At 32.2% G+C, this 16,332-nt stretch overlaps 1 protein-coding gene across 1 annotated transcript; it reads left to right on the forward strand.

The window, feature by feature from the left end:
* The first annotated feature begins 88 nt into the window (after positions 1-88).
* On the forward strand, positions 89-14,567 carry LOC130655592 (fibroblast growth factor receptor 2-like). Its single transcript, XM_057458357.1, has 11 exons — positions 89-246; positions 2,298-2,627; positions 7,297-7,557; positions 8,204-8,385; positions 9,130-9,429; positions 10,218-10,497; positions 10,816-11,120; positions 11,550-11,743; positions 11,951-12,191; positions 12,492-12,655; positions 14,366-14,567. Exons 1-11 carry the CDS (start codon positions 186-188, stop codon positions 14,427-14,429), a joined length of 2,382 nt encoding a protein of 793 aa, XP_057314340.1. The 5' UTR covers positions 89-185; the 3' UTR covers positions 14,430-14,567.
* The last annotated feature ends 1,765 nt before the right edge of the window (positions 14,568-16,332 follow it).

Genomic DNA, 16,332 nt, shown 5'->3' on the forward strand with positions numbered 1-16,332 from the left:
TGAAAAAAAGTTAATTATTATTGGTTACAAGAAATTATGGTTTATAACTTTAAACATCAAAAGGATTTAGCAAAGATATATTTTTTATATTGGGCTTTGCATTTTACATGAGTAATCATGTGAAAAAAGCATTTTTTATTTTAGTGAAAAAAAACAACAACTAAAAACTATGCTTAAAAAGCAACATGTTCTATGTACTTGCATTAATTTGGCTAACACAATCCACACAAGAAGTATCAGCTAAAGGTATGTAGAAAGATTTACTAATAATGGTTTATCTTTCCCAAATACTGTTATTGAAAGTTTAAAACCACAGCAATAAGAATTTTTATATGACTTATATAATGATTGTTACAAATTTTATTAAGGTTGCTTATCTTTTGTATAATCAGTAAAATGAATATGTTAGACTGAAATGAAACTTTGTTCCCTTAAGGGTATAGAAAAACTGAAAAATCTAAAAAAAAGAAATTTTACTGTTTTTTTTAATTTGTTATTATGCCTTTTCACTTTTTGTGTACATGTACCATTCAGGGGGAAGGGGTTCTGTTGTTTCCATTTTTCTTGTAGTGTGTATAAGGCTTACCTAACTTTGTGCTAAAATATTTTTAAATGAAACCAATAACAAAGGCCAAAGAGTTACAATTTTATTGCTGTCATTCTCAATAGAATCGAAACAAAATTTCAGATTAATAGGGTGTATAATTTTATTTTATTAAAGAAGATAATAGATTTAAAAGCAGAAAAGAGTAAGGATGCTAGGCTGGAGAAAAAAAAATCTACTAATTCATGACTAATTTCCAGTATATTTTTAATTGTTATCGGAACCACCTGAACTCTTTTGTGACTGGTGTCCACATGTGTCACCAAACAGAAGTTGTATGGTAAGAAGTTCCCTGTTGTGTTTATGTCAAAAGGGGGGTGCTGTTAAGTACACAAAAAGAAAGAGCATTAGTCAAATAACTCCGTGCAAAGCAGATGTTAACGAGAAAATCAAAAGTTCTTTTCAGGCGTAAAAAGGGTTAATAACCTAATGTCAACAATGTCAAAGTTGTTTGTTTGGGTATGCGAATGCTTGTAAGCATTAATGGTTAATTAAAGCACTGTCTTCTATAAAAGAAATTCTTTTAAATTTGTTTGTATTTAATAAATCTTTCGTATCATTTTTAATACAGTCTTTGTCGTATTGTTGAATTAGCAATTTTATACAAAGTTTGTGTAATTTTCTTATGAGGTTAACAAGTTTTAAATTATTCATTTTGTATAAAAAAAATTGTTTAATTAAATGGATTTCATTTATATATACATTGTGCTTTTATTACACAAAGTGTATATTAATTTAAAGATTAAACAATGTCATCAATACTCCCCAAGCATGATCATACGAAGCTTAAATAATGGCATATTTGCTTTAAAATTTCCATACAATTGTACAAAGCTTAAACAACTCTGTATTTTTTTCAAAAACTATTAAAATGCGATCATACAAAGCTTATGTAAAAATGATGCTGTATTTTGTTCCGAAACTCCTATAACACAATTATACGAAATTTAAACCATGCCATATTTTGTTCTAAAACATTGAAACGGATTCTTAAAGCTTGAACAATGGCATATTGTCCCTAAAGTCCCATACCATTGTTTAAAACTTAAACAATACTGCATTTCATTCAAAAACTTTCAAACTGTTGATTGTTTATTTTGGCACTTAATCTTTTAGCAAAAACAACTGTTGAAATTAAATTGAGAATGACTTTTTGTCACAAGTTCGTTTGAAACTATAAAAAAAATCATATGTATTTTCCTTTGTTTAATTCTTTTTGTTGCGATTGTACAATTTGAAGTTCATTTCATGTTAGCTATAAGTCTATACACCAATTCAATTTGTTTGAATTTGAATCAATTTTTTTATTACAAATTTGCGTAAGTTTGTATCAGTTCTTTAAAAAGTTTGTGTGAACTATGTTAAGAAGTTTTATTTCATAAAAGCCAATTTAATGAAACATAATAGTTTGTAACATTCGTATTATTTTACAAAAACATTTTGGTCCCAAGAATACAAGATCCCTTATATTTAAAAAATCTTCTTTTTCCAACTTGCATGAAAACATAATTAATTACAATGTGCCTTACACACAGCAAATACAGCTTTTCAATTGACTCATTTTGGATTTAAAAAAATTGAAAATAAAAACGTTTTCTTTAGTTCCATCATGAGCTCTTAAATGTATTAATTCAAAAGAGCCTTGAAACTAAAAAGAAGTCATTTTTACATAAAAGTAACATTTAAATTTTAGAATGCACTTCACAGCTACGATTATCATTAAACAAGTCAAGTCTTGCAGTTCATTGGGGAGATAATGTCACGGTTGACTGTGTAGCTGGTGCAGCAGCTAGTGGAACGGCTCACACGTTTTTGCATTGGAAAAGGGAAAGAAACAAAAATTTAACAGCAGCTCATGCAGTAACTCTACCTGATCTCCATCAACAAGATGAGATTTGTGATGTAGAAAGACTTCTAATTTACAACTTTACCTCGAAAGATAATGGGAAATATATTTGCACTAGAGAAAATAATCAACAAGGATTTTCACCCAACTCAGTGGAAATCAACATTACCGTGTTCAGTAAGTAGACTGCATGTACTTGTCAATACATTTTATCTACTGCTATAACATAAACAACTAAATTTTAACCTATAACTAACCCAGCGAAAGTAGAAAAAACAACTCTTAGTTGATGTTATCATTGCCAAAGTGTAGTAAAGGATCACAATAAAGAAGTGGAAAAAACTTTTTTTTAAAATAATAATTTCAGGGATATGTTTTTTTGCTACATGTGAGAATGCCTAAATCATAGGCTTTTATTTGTTGCTTTAAAAATTAGAAGCAGGCCTATCAATAAGAAAATAACACCAGAGCTATAAATCGCTCTCCCAAGGTTACAATAATTTAAACTGGGCGAGCAATCTGAATAAATAGAATAACTTTATAAACGCATGTTTTATTACAAAGTCTTTTTTATCTATTTTATTTTATCTTTTTTTATATATTTTGGTTCTTTTTTACTGTAAATAATAGGAAAGGGAACATTGATTTCCATGTAAGATGAATTAATATTGCTTGGCCAAAAAAACTTTTTTGGGAATTGGGGGAGCAATTAATGGCTCAGCTAGTTTCTCATTTCTTAGAATTGCCCGAGTCTTTGCGTGAGCAAGAGCAATTGCTCTCCCCTTATTGATAGGCTTGTAGAAGTACAAAAATTAGGTCTTCAATGTTCAAAATGTTTTCAAAATAAGTTTTATTCGCATTTTCTCGGATTCGAATTTTTTGTTCCTGATTGCATAGAAAAATAAAACCTTGTTTTTAGTGTAGAAATTTATAAAACAAGATAATAGCTTCCTTCATATCATATCATATATATTAAAAAGTGTGAGAAAAGCATAGTCTACATAAAAAATGTTGTTATTCATTATTTACATTTTCTTGTCATTAAGATTTCGAATTACATCCAAGATCTTATTAAAACGAGCGGTCTTTTTCTTCTTCTTCTTCTTCTTCTTCGACCGATTTTTAACCGATTGCCGTAACTTCACTACTTTTAAAGTCCGACCTGGCCTTGCGTCCTAGCTCTTCCGTACCTATCTTAGTATACGCAAAATTGGGAAAGAATGAAGACTGCGTTACGAATTTAATCACAAATATTGTTATAGACTGGTGTTTTAATATTATTTAATTTGCTATGCTAGATACTCCTTTAAATTTTCATTTCCAGTTATGTTTTTAACGAGGCGGATTTTCTTCAACTAAACCAAGCCCTAGGGGTTAAGGTACGAGTTGTTACTTTTGAGGGACCGAGTTGGCCATATTGATTATACTCCAGCTTGTTCACCAATCTGCAAAGCAAGTGTTTTGTAGTGAAGATAAATATTTGAGTGGGTAAGTATAGTTATTTAACTGCCTAAATTTTTGTTCTATCAACGTTTAAGATATTCTCTTCATTGGGTCTATGTTTTCACATGTTAAAATGAAAATATCATCACGTTTGCTAGCCATGCATAAATCTAAAACAAACCAATTTTAAGATTTTACCTACAAACGTAGATTTCAAGGCAGTATCCTGCTGGAACCTAGCTTTATTTATTCTTATTATTTTAAACCTTGGTATATTATTATTTATTTTTATGCTGGGGTTGTAGCTCTTTAGCTACCTCTGGCTGGAAAGTAGAAGTAGCCAAATGCAGTTTGGCTAGCTACAACAAAATTCTTAATCAATATTTCTTATGACAAATGCAGTTAGTAGGTAGCAACAACCTTTTTGTTACTTTCGCTAACTTCTATTTATTTTTTTGTTTTTAAAATTAGTAGGATCCAACTTTATGGTCAAATCTTAGATATCTTAAATTTCATAACATTTTTAGTCATTTTGCAGGTATATAATAAAAAGTTTCAGAAATATCGCTACACCACAAACAATAATATTTAGTAAGTTGATATCTAAAACGTCTTCCTTCACAGATTACTTTTTGTATATTCGGGGAGAACTTAATTCTAATATAATTGAAAATTTTTAAAGATCTACGATAAGTTGCGTCACAGTAATGTATTGTTGAGAAAACATATTTCATAGAGAAGGGGGTGACCAACAAAAAAAGGTGCACATGCAGTTATACACTAGAAATGTTTAAAGTTATACTAATAACATTAAAATAATTTCAAAAACAAGTCGAAATAAATCAAAAATCAAAACCTTAAAAAATCCAAGCAATTTGTTTGGTTGGCAACTGGCAAATGGTGTGTTAATAGGATTGGATCCTACTCTTTTGCCTGGTCGCTGCGACCAGAAGAAATGTTTCCACAAGCATCTGATTCTGAAGTCTGATTTACTTGCATTTTTTTACCGCTTTGGGCTATTTAACATATGACTCTCGCTTTGCTTGCTAACAGTAACACATTAGTTTGTTCTAGCCTGTATCTCACGCACTGCATCAAACAATTTGCAAGATAATGCCATGGGATAATACCTGTTTATTTGAAATGACAGAACAAGATTTTAGAAGTTCTACACAAAACAGACTACTGGCGACCTCGAACGGTATATATAGGAAACAAAATTGCACACGAAAAAGAATCCCAAATCTTTTAGCCTGCAAGGGCTTTTCATTTTATCTTTTATTCACTTTTGTTGTATCCAACAACAGCATTGTTGCTCAACAAATTTGTAACATGTTTAAGTTATGCTCTTGGATACCACACTTTCACTATTTACACTGTGGCTCAACCTCAAGATGTTTGCTCTGTTAACCTGCAAATAGGATGCCACACCCAAAGTAAGGATTTTTAGACAGTCACAATGCTGTGGTGCTGTGCTTCTTAACATTCAAAACATTCAGGAAACTTTTACCTTTAAATATAAGAGTTATCGCTTGCCATCCCTCTTAAAGCTCCCAATTTTGATTCTCCTTAAAATTCTTTTAAATGCCTTTTAAAAGTAGAGTTTTAAACAACTGTCTCCTCAATTTTACAACCTGCTGCATGTTTTTATTTTCAAAGTGCATACATATGCTTCATTTTCACGGCAAGTAGCATACAACATCATTTGCATGGATCTCCACTTGTAAATTTGGGGAATGGATCAGGTTGCCGGTTAAAAACAGTAATCGATGTGAGGCAAGACAGATTACGTGTGCTGCCTGTAATTAAAATGTGATAATCACACCAAAATACTTGCCCAAGGCAAAGAGGGTAATTACCACAGAGTATGCACTTTTTCGTTGCCATTCACAATAGCACGTTCTTGTGGATCAAATATGTGGTTTCCAAGGCATTACCAAAACACATTATCACAGTAATGATAATAACTCGAAATATTATCAAGTAATAATAAAATACACAGGCCACTCACATGCATCTGTCCAATTTGTCGCTGGCATAGGAATCTTGAAAACCGGCACAAAAACTTTGACAACTCTTGTGGCCAAATGGTTATACAAGGTAACTGTGCAGTGAGAGCAATATTGCCTGTAATTAAAATGTGATAATCACACCAAAATACTTGCCCAAGGCAAAGAGGGTAATTACCACAGAGTATGCACTTTTTCGTTGCCATTCACAATAGCACGTTCTTGTGGATCAAATATGTGGTTTCCAAGGCATTACCAAAACACATTATCACAGTAATGATAATAACTCGAAATATTATCAAGTAATAATAAAATACACAGGCCACTCACATGCATCTGTCCAATTTGTCGCTGGCATAGGAATCTTGAAAACCGGCACAAAAACTTTGACAACTCTTGTGGCCAAATGGTTATACAAGGTAACTGTGCAGTGAGAGCAATATTGCATGCAGCCATATTTATTGATCCAACCTCATCCAAGGTACTGTACTAGGCCAGAGATGGAATAGTGCATATTATTCTACAAGACAGCTAAGAGGTTTACTGGAGTCACCACAATTAACATAAGCTAAATATTTATCAATTTGTTCGTCACTCATAGCATCCCCTTTAAATCTCCTCAAATATTCATTAATTTTATTTGCCAAAATATGAAAATGTGCTAAAATCTCATATCGAATACATATATATAAAAGAGTAAGTGTCCATTATTTCATGGTTCGAATTAACAGGTCACAATTCATATTTTGCAGATCAAAATTCCGTTTTTGCAAATTCTCCGTGAAGAAAATTGTGATTCTCATTTTTTCATAAATCATTTGTATTAGATATTTCTATAATAGTTGTTGCAATAGCTAGCCAATACAAGAGGCTTACAGTGCTCCTAGAGTTTTTTGTATTTGCAGTCAACGCATTTTTGCAAACCAACTTTATATTTCTATTTAGAACTAATTCTAATTTCCCTTTGATCTTTGTAAAACAAGGTTGGTGAGGTGATTGGTGTTTCAGAGAGAAGGAAACTATATAAAGTGCATTTTGCTTGGATGTAATTTCTAGATTGAGGAATTGTCTATAAAAAAAACCATGTACATTTTTACAAGAATGTCACAAACAATGCAAAATTAAGGCCGTTTACATTAGACTAAAGTGAAATGCAAGTGAAACGAAGTAAATTAGGGGGGGGGGGGGGGGAATGATGCTACAATTTAGACTGAACTTAATTTCGGGTTTTGCCTGTTGTTGCCTGGGTGTTTTAGATTTAAAGCACGCGCACTGATCCAAACCATTCCACACCAAGGTGTAGTGTTGACATGCAAATCTATATAAACTTGTCAAACTTTAAATGTGACAGCGATGTTTAAAAGTAACTTTCACTTTTTTGCTTTTTCATTTAGAACCATTTGCTCCTGTTGTGAAACTAAATGTTGCCAGACATATCAAGATGTTGGAACATGAAAAATACAATTTAAGTTGTCGTGTATCAGGTTCTCCAATTCCTGTTATTCATTGGATCATTGAAAACAAAAATGTTATTACTTGTCATAAGAAGAAATATTGTGTTGTGGAAATTATTGCGTTAAGAAATGAAACGTATGTATGTCATGCGGCCAATGAACTTGGTCAACAGAATAAATCTGTTCATATCAGTGTTTTAGGTGAGAACATTGAAGAGTTTTGTTTGAAGGGATTCAATGTGTTGTAGGTTAAAATATTATATAAGAATATTTTAGCTGTCATGATTATTCCATAGATAATTAAAGCTGTCCAAGAAATATTATGTTAATCCCCTTTTTATTTATATTATTTAAATTTATTTATTTAAATGTTACTTTCGTATCTTTATGTCCTTTCTAAGTGGAAATCTTATAAAAATGTGACCATAGCTTCTCGAAGAACAACTGCAGTGAATTTTGTGCCCTAGCTGTAATTATTCTTTCCATAAAAATCATGTAAATGATTTTACATGCAGTGTTTTATATACGGTAAATGGGATGGGTGTGGTTGTTGAAACAAATTGGTGGTAGGGTGTTGGGAGCAAAAAGCAATGGATACTTTCATAGTTAGTTTTATAAACTACAGTATTAAGAATGGTTGGTGTGTGGGCTTTTATGTTGATCAGTTTGATGGAAAGTGATTTCTAGTCCATTTGGGCTACAGAAATTGTGCTTCACAACTTGCGCTTTACATCAAATGAGTCATGTGCACTTAACATAACATAATTGTCATAGTTAAAGATCTGTGAAAATATGAACTATGTATTTAGTTAAATATTTTATAATGTATATCCCTCGCCTATTTCAGTGCCCCCGGAAGTTCAGCGTAGCCATCTTGGTACTTATGGTAATAAGCTAACATGCACTGTCAAAAGATCTATACCGGCTCCACACATCCTATGGCAATATCAGGAATACAACTGCAGTAAAGAAAATACACATTGTGTCCCAGAACATTTGTGGAAAAATATTTCGGGTAGTTTGTTTAAGGTAACAAACAAATTATCTTATGACTTTACCTTTTTTATTTCTAAATAAAAATTAATATGGTCATACAAATCTGCCTACCATTTGCTAAAGTAGAAAAACTGGTTGTTACCTTATGTTTAAAAACATAATAATTATTATTTTTTTTATTTATTTCATACCACCATGGCTTAAAGGGAACCCGAGGTATAAAATGATGTTGGACTTATATTATAGAGCTAAAAAAGTTAGCTAAAAAGTGTTTTTAAATTTTTTAAAAAGCTCTCTTTGTTCTCAAGATATTCACATTTAAAGAATTTCAGAATAAATTATGCTGCATGAATTATGATGTCATATTTCAGTTCAATTAAACTTTATAATATCTATGCATTGATAAAGTTTGAATGCACACCCCTTAACAGGTCTGAAATTACTGATGAAAGAAAATGTCCGAATTTGCTATTACTGAAATATGACATCATAATTCATGCAACATAATTAAATCTGAAATTCTTTAAATGTGCATATCTTGAGAACGAAAAAAGCTTTTAAAAAATTTAAAAAGACTTGTTAGGTAACTTTTTAAGCTCTATAAAATAAGTCCAACATCATTTTATACCTCGGGTTCCCTTTAAGCATAAAATGTGATAAAATTTGTCAGGTTATTGTCTATCACAGATCAAGGTTAATTTTACAGATACTAAATATGAAGGTATAACTCGTTCAAACAAAGGGCTAGGATGGTTTAACAGATTCTATTTTTTTTAGATAACTCCTGCTGCAGAGAAGGTTTCATTTGTTAGCACTCTACATATCTCTGCAAGTCACACCAATGCATTTTTTCGCTGTTTTGCTTTCAACGAAGCTGGCAATGACAGCGATGTGATGAGAGTTTTATTAAATAAAGGCAACTCTAAATCTTCCGGACTTGATCGGAGCGCAATAGCGGGGATAATAATTGCGGCAATTCTACCTTGTTGTTTCATTGTGTTTTTAATCTTTGTAATTCGCAAGAGGATGCTTACAAATAGATATGCTCGCTTTCTATCTCCATATTCAGATTATCAGGTTTGTGAAGTTATTCCTTAAAACATGTTTTTGTTATTGTTATTGTTGTTGTTTCTGTTGCTGTTGTTGTTTTGTTTTGTGATTGTTGTTGTTTTCTTTAAAACGAATCTTTGGTTTGTCTTACACATACACGTTCTTTTATAAGAAGCATAATATTTAAGTTAAGCCTGGATACCTCTCAACTTAAGCTTAACGTCTTATGCCCTCAAAATGTCTCTCAGCAAGGCCCTTGTCAATTTACCAATTTACTTTTTCAATTTTCTCGATATTTCGAGCGAGTTAGCAGATCGTTAGCAGTTCAAAGTACCTATATTCTCATCCTCCTGTTTCTAATAATACAGCTTATATGATGTGAAATTATACGGAATGGTTTCAAATTAAAAAAACAACAAGACTTTACATGCTACCTTGTTTTTATAAAGTTGGTAGAATTTTAGGGAAGGGAAAGATTACATACCTGACTGGCTAAAATATACAATCAAGTAGCTAAAGCATATTCATCCAATAACGAAAAAACTAGTTTAAACTCAATATTGAAAAAACTAATTTTCTTAGATATGAAAAAAACTAGAACTTTGCAGAGTTTAGTCTGAGGAAAAATTCGGGTAAATTTACAAGATGTCCTAGTGGAATATTTAAGTGGAATAGCGATAAGGTTTACTTTACTTAATAGCTTAGTAATGCTGCATTGTTTAGACATTTCATACTCTAAGCCTGGTGTCATAAAAATACGTTCTCCCTGTCTCTGGTTTGATGTTGTTCTATAATTCATTTCTTTTCATTTGCAGATCAAAGTAGACATTAACCTAATGGAGCAAGGTTTACATTTACCTTACGATACTGCATGGGAGTACCCCCGCAATCAGTTAGAGTTTATAAAAGTTCTTGGCTCGGGTGCGTTTGGTCAGGTTTGGCTTGCCCGTGCTGTTGATATACAAAACTGGAATTACAATCCTGACATCGTAGAAAGAAAACGAAAAACAAGTTTGTACGATTATGTTAAGAAAACAAATCGAAACAACAACAAAATGAGTTATCACGCTTTTGTAGCTGTGAAAACCTTAAAAGGTTAGCGGAAGATTGGATTAGTTGTTGTTGTTGTTGTTCGTTGAAAATGTTTATACGCTGTAATTAGTGATGTAAAGTTTCTATAACCATTTTATGGTTATATGTCAGAGAAACTCATGGATAATGCATAGATATCTGAATTTACCTTATGTTCATTGTTTGTGGTTTAAATATCGACCATGTGTTCAGCTATGTGTTTTTTCGTACATGTCTGGCAACATGTCTTGTTGCAGGCATCTTTGAATTGTATTGATTTCACGTCTTCTTTGTGTAAGGCAGGATAGGAAATCGTTAACGCTGAAATTTGTTCTTTATTAGATGATGCAACTGAAAGCGAATACAAAGATTTAGCCTCCGAAATCAAAGTTTTGATACACATTGGGAAACACAAATGTATTGTCAACTTGCTGGGGGCGTGCACGCGTAATGGGAGCTTGTTTTCAATCATGGAATATTGTCCCTTTGGGGATTTAAAGAACTTTTTGAAGTCGAAACGTCAGTGTTTTGTTCCAGAATGGTCAATCTCTTTGCATGATAATATTTGCGATAGCTTTACGTTTGGTGATGCAGCTACTATGGTGTTTCAAATCGCAAAGGGAATGGAATTTTTACATTCTAAGAAGGTAAAAATTGATTTTTTAAGTCATGTTGCAAATCATGCGAAGCGTATGCACCTATGCAATTCTCTTGTTTGCAAATTGTATTAAAAAAATCATTTAATCCTGACTTCGTAACAGCTGACATTTCTTAAGCCTTTTTTGCACAATATTACACAACTACCTTCCATTTTGTTTACAGGTTTTTGTCGCCGGCTGTTCTATTCTGGTGTTATTAAACTCCGTACCACGTTAGGTTCAAAAAAATATTTTGTGATGTAAGCCACTTTTCGTCTCTTCCCAATGTTAAAATAACTGTAAGAGATAATAAATTTTCCGATGGCGAAATCGAATTTTGTGTAAGTCACTAGAATGGAGAACCAACAGTCTCTTTCGTAACCCCTTAATTGTGTAGAATATTCGTAACTTTATGAAGTTTGATTTAAACCTGTTTAGTTGATCCATCGTGATTTGGCATGTCGTAATATTCTCCTTGGAGAGCAGTACTGTGTGAAGATTTCAGATTTTGGTTTAGCGCGCGATATTTATGAGGATGATAATTACGTAAAAACTACAACGGGTTTGCTACCTGTCAAGTGGATGAGTCCTGAATCGCTCTTTGACAAAATCTACAATACTAAAACTGATGTGTAAGCAGTGTTTTTGGTTCTGTTGTTGTTATTGCTGTTGTTGTTATTGCTGTTGTTGTTGTTGTTGTTTTGTTGCTGTCGTCGTGGTTGTTCTTTTTTTTCTTAATTTTACCGTGGTTTCCAGCAATCTGCAATACTCTGAGAATAATTATTTTGCTAGAACTATTTTAATACCTTAATTTTTTATCTTATTTTTAAAATTTACAGGTGGTCATTTTCTATTGTTTTATGGGAAATTTTCACACTTGGTGGTTCGCCCTATCCCGGCATACCTGTGGAAGATTTATTTGCTTACATACATAAAGGTCATCGCATGAGCCAACCTGAATCGTGCCCAGATCCAATGTACGAGATCATGATGCAATGCTGGAAACAGGAATCTAAATATAGGCCTAATTTTACGGAGATTGTTGCTATGGTTGAAAATGTATTAAAAACAAATGTTGGGGTAAGTATAATATGAGTTAAAGCTATAATTATTTATATTTTTATGGTTGTACATACACGACGTTTATGGGAACGCAACATTTGATTTTGTATTGAGTTTAGCTTCCAAACTTAGTTCAGCTTAAAATTTGAGAATTTGACACTTTTAATGCAATCCTAGTTAAATAATAGTAATAATAAAAATAATAAAAAGTTCTGAGCATTTTTGTAACTCTTTGAGTTTAAAAAGCATTAAAACATTTCACCCTGCTTCAAAAAGATGTGAAGTCTAACTGTTAATTTATTTGTTTATTTATTTTAGAGCAATCCTTACTTGCAATTAGTGGCAGAAGATGACTCTTTGTCAAGATTAGAATCAAATCTAAATATCACCACTCCGGATTCCAACAGCAAACGTGCTAAGAAATTCTCTTTTGTTGGATTAATTGGTGGATTTATGTCTTCCAAAAGAAGTAGGCCGGTTAGGTATGTGTTTTGTCGTTTTCACTTTGTTTTGATGAATAGTTCGAGAAAATATTTCGAAGCAGACTGACTGGTAGCCGTGTGATGAAATGTTCGCTTTTAGCGTGGAAGGCCGTTGTTTATAACCCCGGGCAGGTCATGGCAGAGGCTTAGCTATCAGCATGAGAATCAGATTGTAATCGTAGACGATTGTCTATTAAGGCGATTGCTGCGCTTGCGTAGTTATTTCCACTTCGCAAGACCCTTGTTGATAACAGTACCAATAGTAACTGAGGAGACTATCCTGGGTAAATAATTGTAATGATAATGCAACGCTTGTGCAATGTGGATCTTGACTGATATTTTATTAAATAGAAACGGCCCTTGAGTAGGCGCCGTTAATTTCTTACACTAATAAATAAATAAATAAATAAATAAATAAATAAATAAATAAATAAATAAATAAATAAATAAATAAATAAATAAATAAATAAATAAATAAATAAATAAATAAACAAACAAGTGAATAGCAGAAGTAGTGACATCAACTTAGAAAATACAGAGGTTGAACTTTGTACGTAAGTCACAATAATGCTGCAGTGTAAACACTACTTTAGTTAACATCTTCGTACGTGCCTTCTGTCTTAAAAAATATTGTTTTTGGCAGGTTTCTCTCACAGTTAAATGAGAATTTTCTAAATTTCATGCAATTTTTTTATTTGTTTTAATATTTTGCATTTCCATATGAACTACAATCGCATATCGATTCAGCAGTCTCTCCTTTTCGCGTTTTTTAAAGTTCTTTTGTTGATTTGTAATATTTTGCGTGCGAAATTATGCTCTAAAAAACCTTTTGTGGCATAAAGTTTGGATTTAATAAGCTCAAAACAAGTGTATTTGACTTGCTTAAAGAGGTTAACGTTGTTAAAATTTATTAAGCAACGTAACAAACCACAAGAGTATTGAAGAAAGAAAAAAAGTTTATTTGTATTTATCTGAAGAAAGCTTTTGTAAACATCCTCCCATACTTTGCGGTTTTTGTCTAACTGTTTTTGTGTACTCTTTTTTTCTTGTTAATGAGATATCTGAGCAGCAATGTCGATGTCGATGCATTCAAAATACAGGAATCGGTAGCTATCTTGTGTGAATATTTGGAAATAATGATAACTTATTATTTACTGAAGATTTTAGCATCGCTTTAAGCATTATTGTCGCTCTTAACATTAACATACAGGCATGCATCTTGACATGAACCACAATCGAAATTAAGTGGTGTTTGTAAGAAAAGCGTATACTTAAATTTCTCAATGCTCAATGGGCTTAAGTGTTCAGGCGTCGAGTTGTTTATAACAAGTTGACTAGTTTCAAGTAACTACACTTGCTTTTGACAGTTAGCGACTTCTAATGTCCCACTTGTTCCGCGTTGTGTCGTAGATATATCGAGATTGTGGTTAGAAAAACCAAGTTTTCAAGTAATTTTCGTAAAAAAAATAATTATTTTACCGCAGACGACACACTCGCGCCATCCATGTGGAAGTTTATTTGAGTGTTTACATCCTACTGTCAACAACGCACAGCAACGTTTCGAAATGTGATTTTGTGACGATAAAATTTAACGACTTCCTTAAGCGTTGACATATATTAGCTGTTTCGCTCTGAAAGAACATTTGATTGACAACTGAGAAGTAACTGCCAATCAAGATGTAACTATATTTTCTTTAAATATTTTCTTAGTGCCGAAGATCAGTTGTTGTCTCGACTTTCGTCAACAAATAGTGACGTCTTTGAAAGAGCTTAAATTACGTCAAGTCGAAGTACCTGACGACGTGGAAAATATACGTGCCGTCTTTTCAGTGTCGTATATTATAGATAATATTTTTTGCGCGTTATGAAATGTATAAATGCATATAGTATGAGAGATATTTATTTTACTGTATTTATGAGTAATTTTTCTTAAGTATTAATGAAAATTGATTTGGCTCTTTGAAGATGCACACAATCAATATTTTTTACTCTCAATATTTTTCTATTTCTTTGAAACCCTAGTAAAATGAAAACTATGAACTACTTAAAAGCAGTTAATTACACGTGACACACGTTCGATAATTCGACCTTTGCGAAAGAGCCGACGAAAAAGTTTAGTTTACAGGAATCTACTGATCGAGATATTTGTTCACATCGCGAAAAGTTTATAAATTGAATTTTTTAACCCAAAAAAAGGGTCAAATTGGGTAAAGGATAAAAATTTGTTCTAGATGGTAAATTTGTTTTTGATATCAAACATAAACAGATGATTTAAGTTTCTTAAAAGTTTTGAGAGTTTTTTAAATCTTTTCTCGATTTTTTACTAATTTTTAACTTATAAAAATATTATTCTCGACAACTTATTAGAGTGTTTGTATATAAATAAATGCAATTTATTCTAGTGTGTATTTATCCAACTTATCGAGGCGTGTTTGACAAATATGTATACATAGTAATTTATTTGAAGTCATATGTTTTTAAGAATAAGATTTACACCTCCCAGGGTTATTTTATACAACCGCACCGGTAGTAACTTTTGTAAGAGTATCCGGTGGTAAATTTGGTCCGGTATGAAAACAATCCGGGTTGTGAAATTCTTAATCTTATTCACATGAAAACTTATTATTAACAAAAAGTAGCTAAATGTGTAAATTTCTAAATAATGATATTTTTAGTGTGCAGTCTAACTGTGAAAATGCTCTAAAGAATCACAACAATACCGCCGTATTCTTTTGTGCCGACCTCGTCCTCAGGTTCTTTAAGAAAAAGCCCTGGGGCCGAAGTTGCTTTATCCGATCTGTTCAATGAAAATTAAGCATTCTGATAAAAAGAAATTGTAAATACTAAAATAAGTCAGGTAGCTTCAATTTAAAATTAAGACTTTTAGCTTTTGGGTTAATTATGTGTTAGCATACGCGTGATATGGTCATGCAATTAGCCAGGAGACCCAGCATAAGTTTTCATACCACCAGGGAATCGGAATAGGTGGAAAAATTCAGTGGCTCTTAAACGGTTTTTCTGCGGTCAGACTTCTGACCGCGCTTTTTGATTGTTTATTTCTATTGTTTTTCGCTCACGTGGTCAATATCGCGAAATCTTGTTTTAAGCGAGAATGGCTACACTCACCTGAACAAATATAATCAATTCTTGTATTATTTAATAGTTATTATGTGATCACGCCGGCTTTGTGCTAATTGGTTCATTGTAATTCGAGGTTTGCTGTGAGGTGGATTTAAATTTTAGGGATTGCTCTGACATTTGTTTGCGTCTAATCTTTCGTTTAAGAGAAACTGAATTAGATATCCATGAAGAAAGCTTAGTTAACTAGGCTATCATGCGAATTTCATCATTCAAAGAATATATTTAGTGTGAATAATTAGTATGTCAAGTGTGATCCGATCAAAAAAGAGACACGAATGTCTCTTTTGTTAAGACTTAGTTTAATTTGTGTGAATATTCCCAGACAAAAGAATGAAAATATTTGCTATAAAATTCATGCTCTGTTCACATGGCAACACCATAGTTTTTTGTTCAAAATGTCAGGTTTGACTTGTAAAGAAGACCCGGTCTCCTACGTGTTAAAAATGCATTATTTATTGCCAAAAAACAGAATCTAATTTCTTTGTGGATCAAGATCTTAGAAAACATTCTTCAACTGGAAAACACTGCATTTTTTC

This window comes from Hydractinia symbiolongicarpus, chromosome 8 (assembly GCF_029227915.1).
Source record: "Hydractinia symbiolongicarpus strain clone_291-10 chromosome 8, HSymV2.1, whole genome shotgun sequence".
Classification (NCBI taxonomy): Eukaryota; Metazoa; Cnidaria; class Hydrozoa; order Anthoathecata; family Hydractiniidae; genus Hydractinia; species Hydractinia symbiolongicarpus.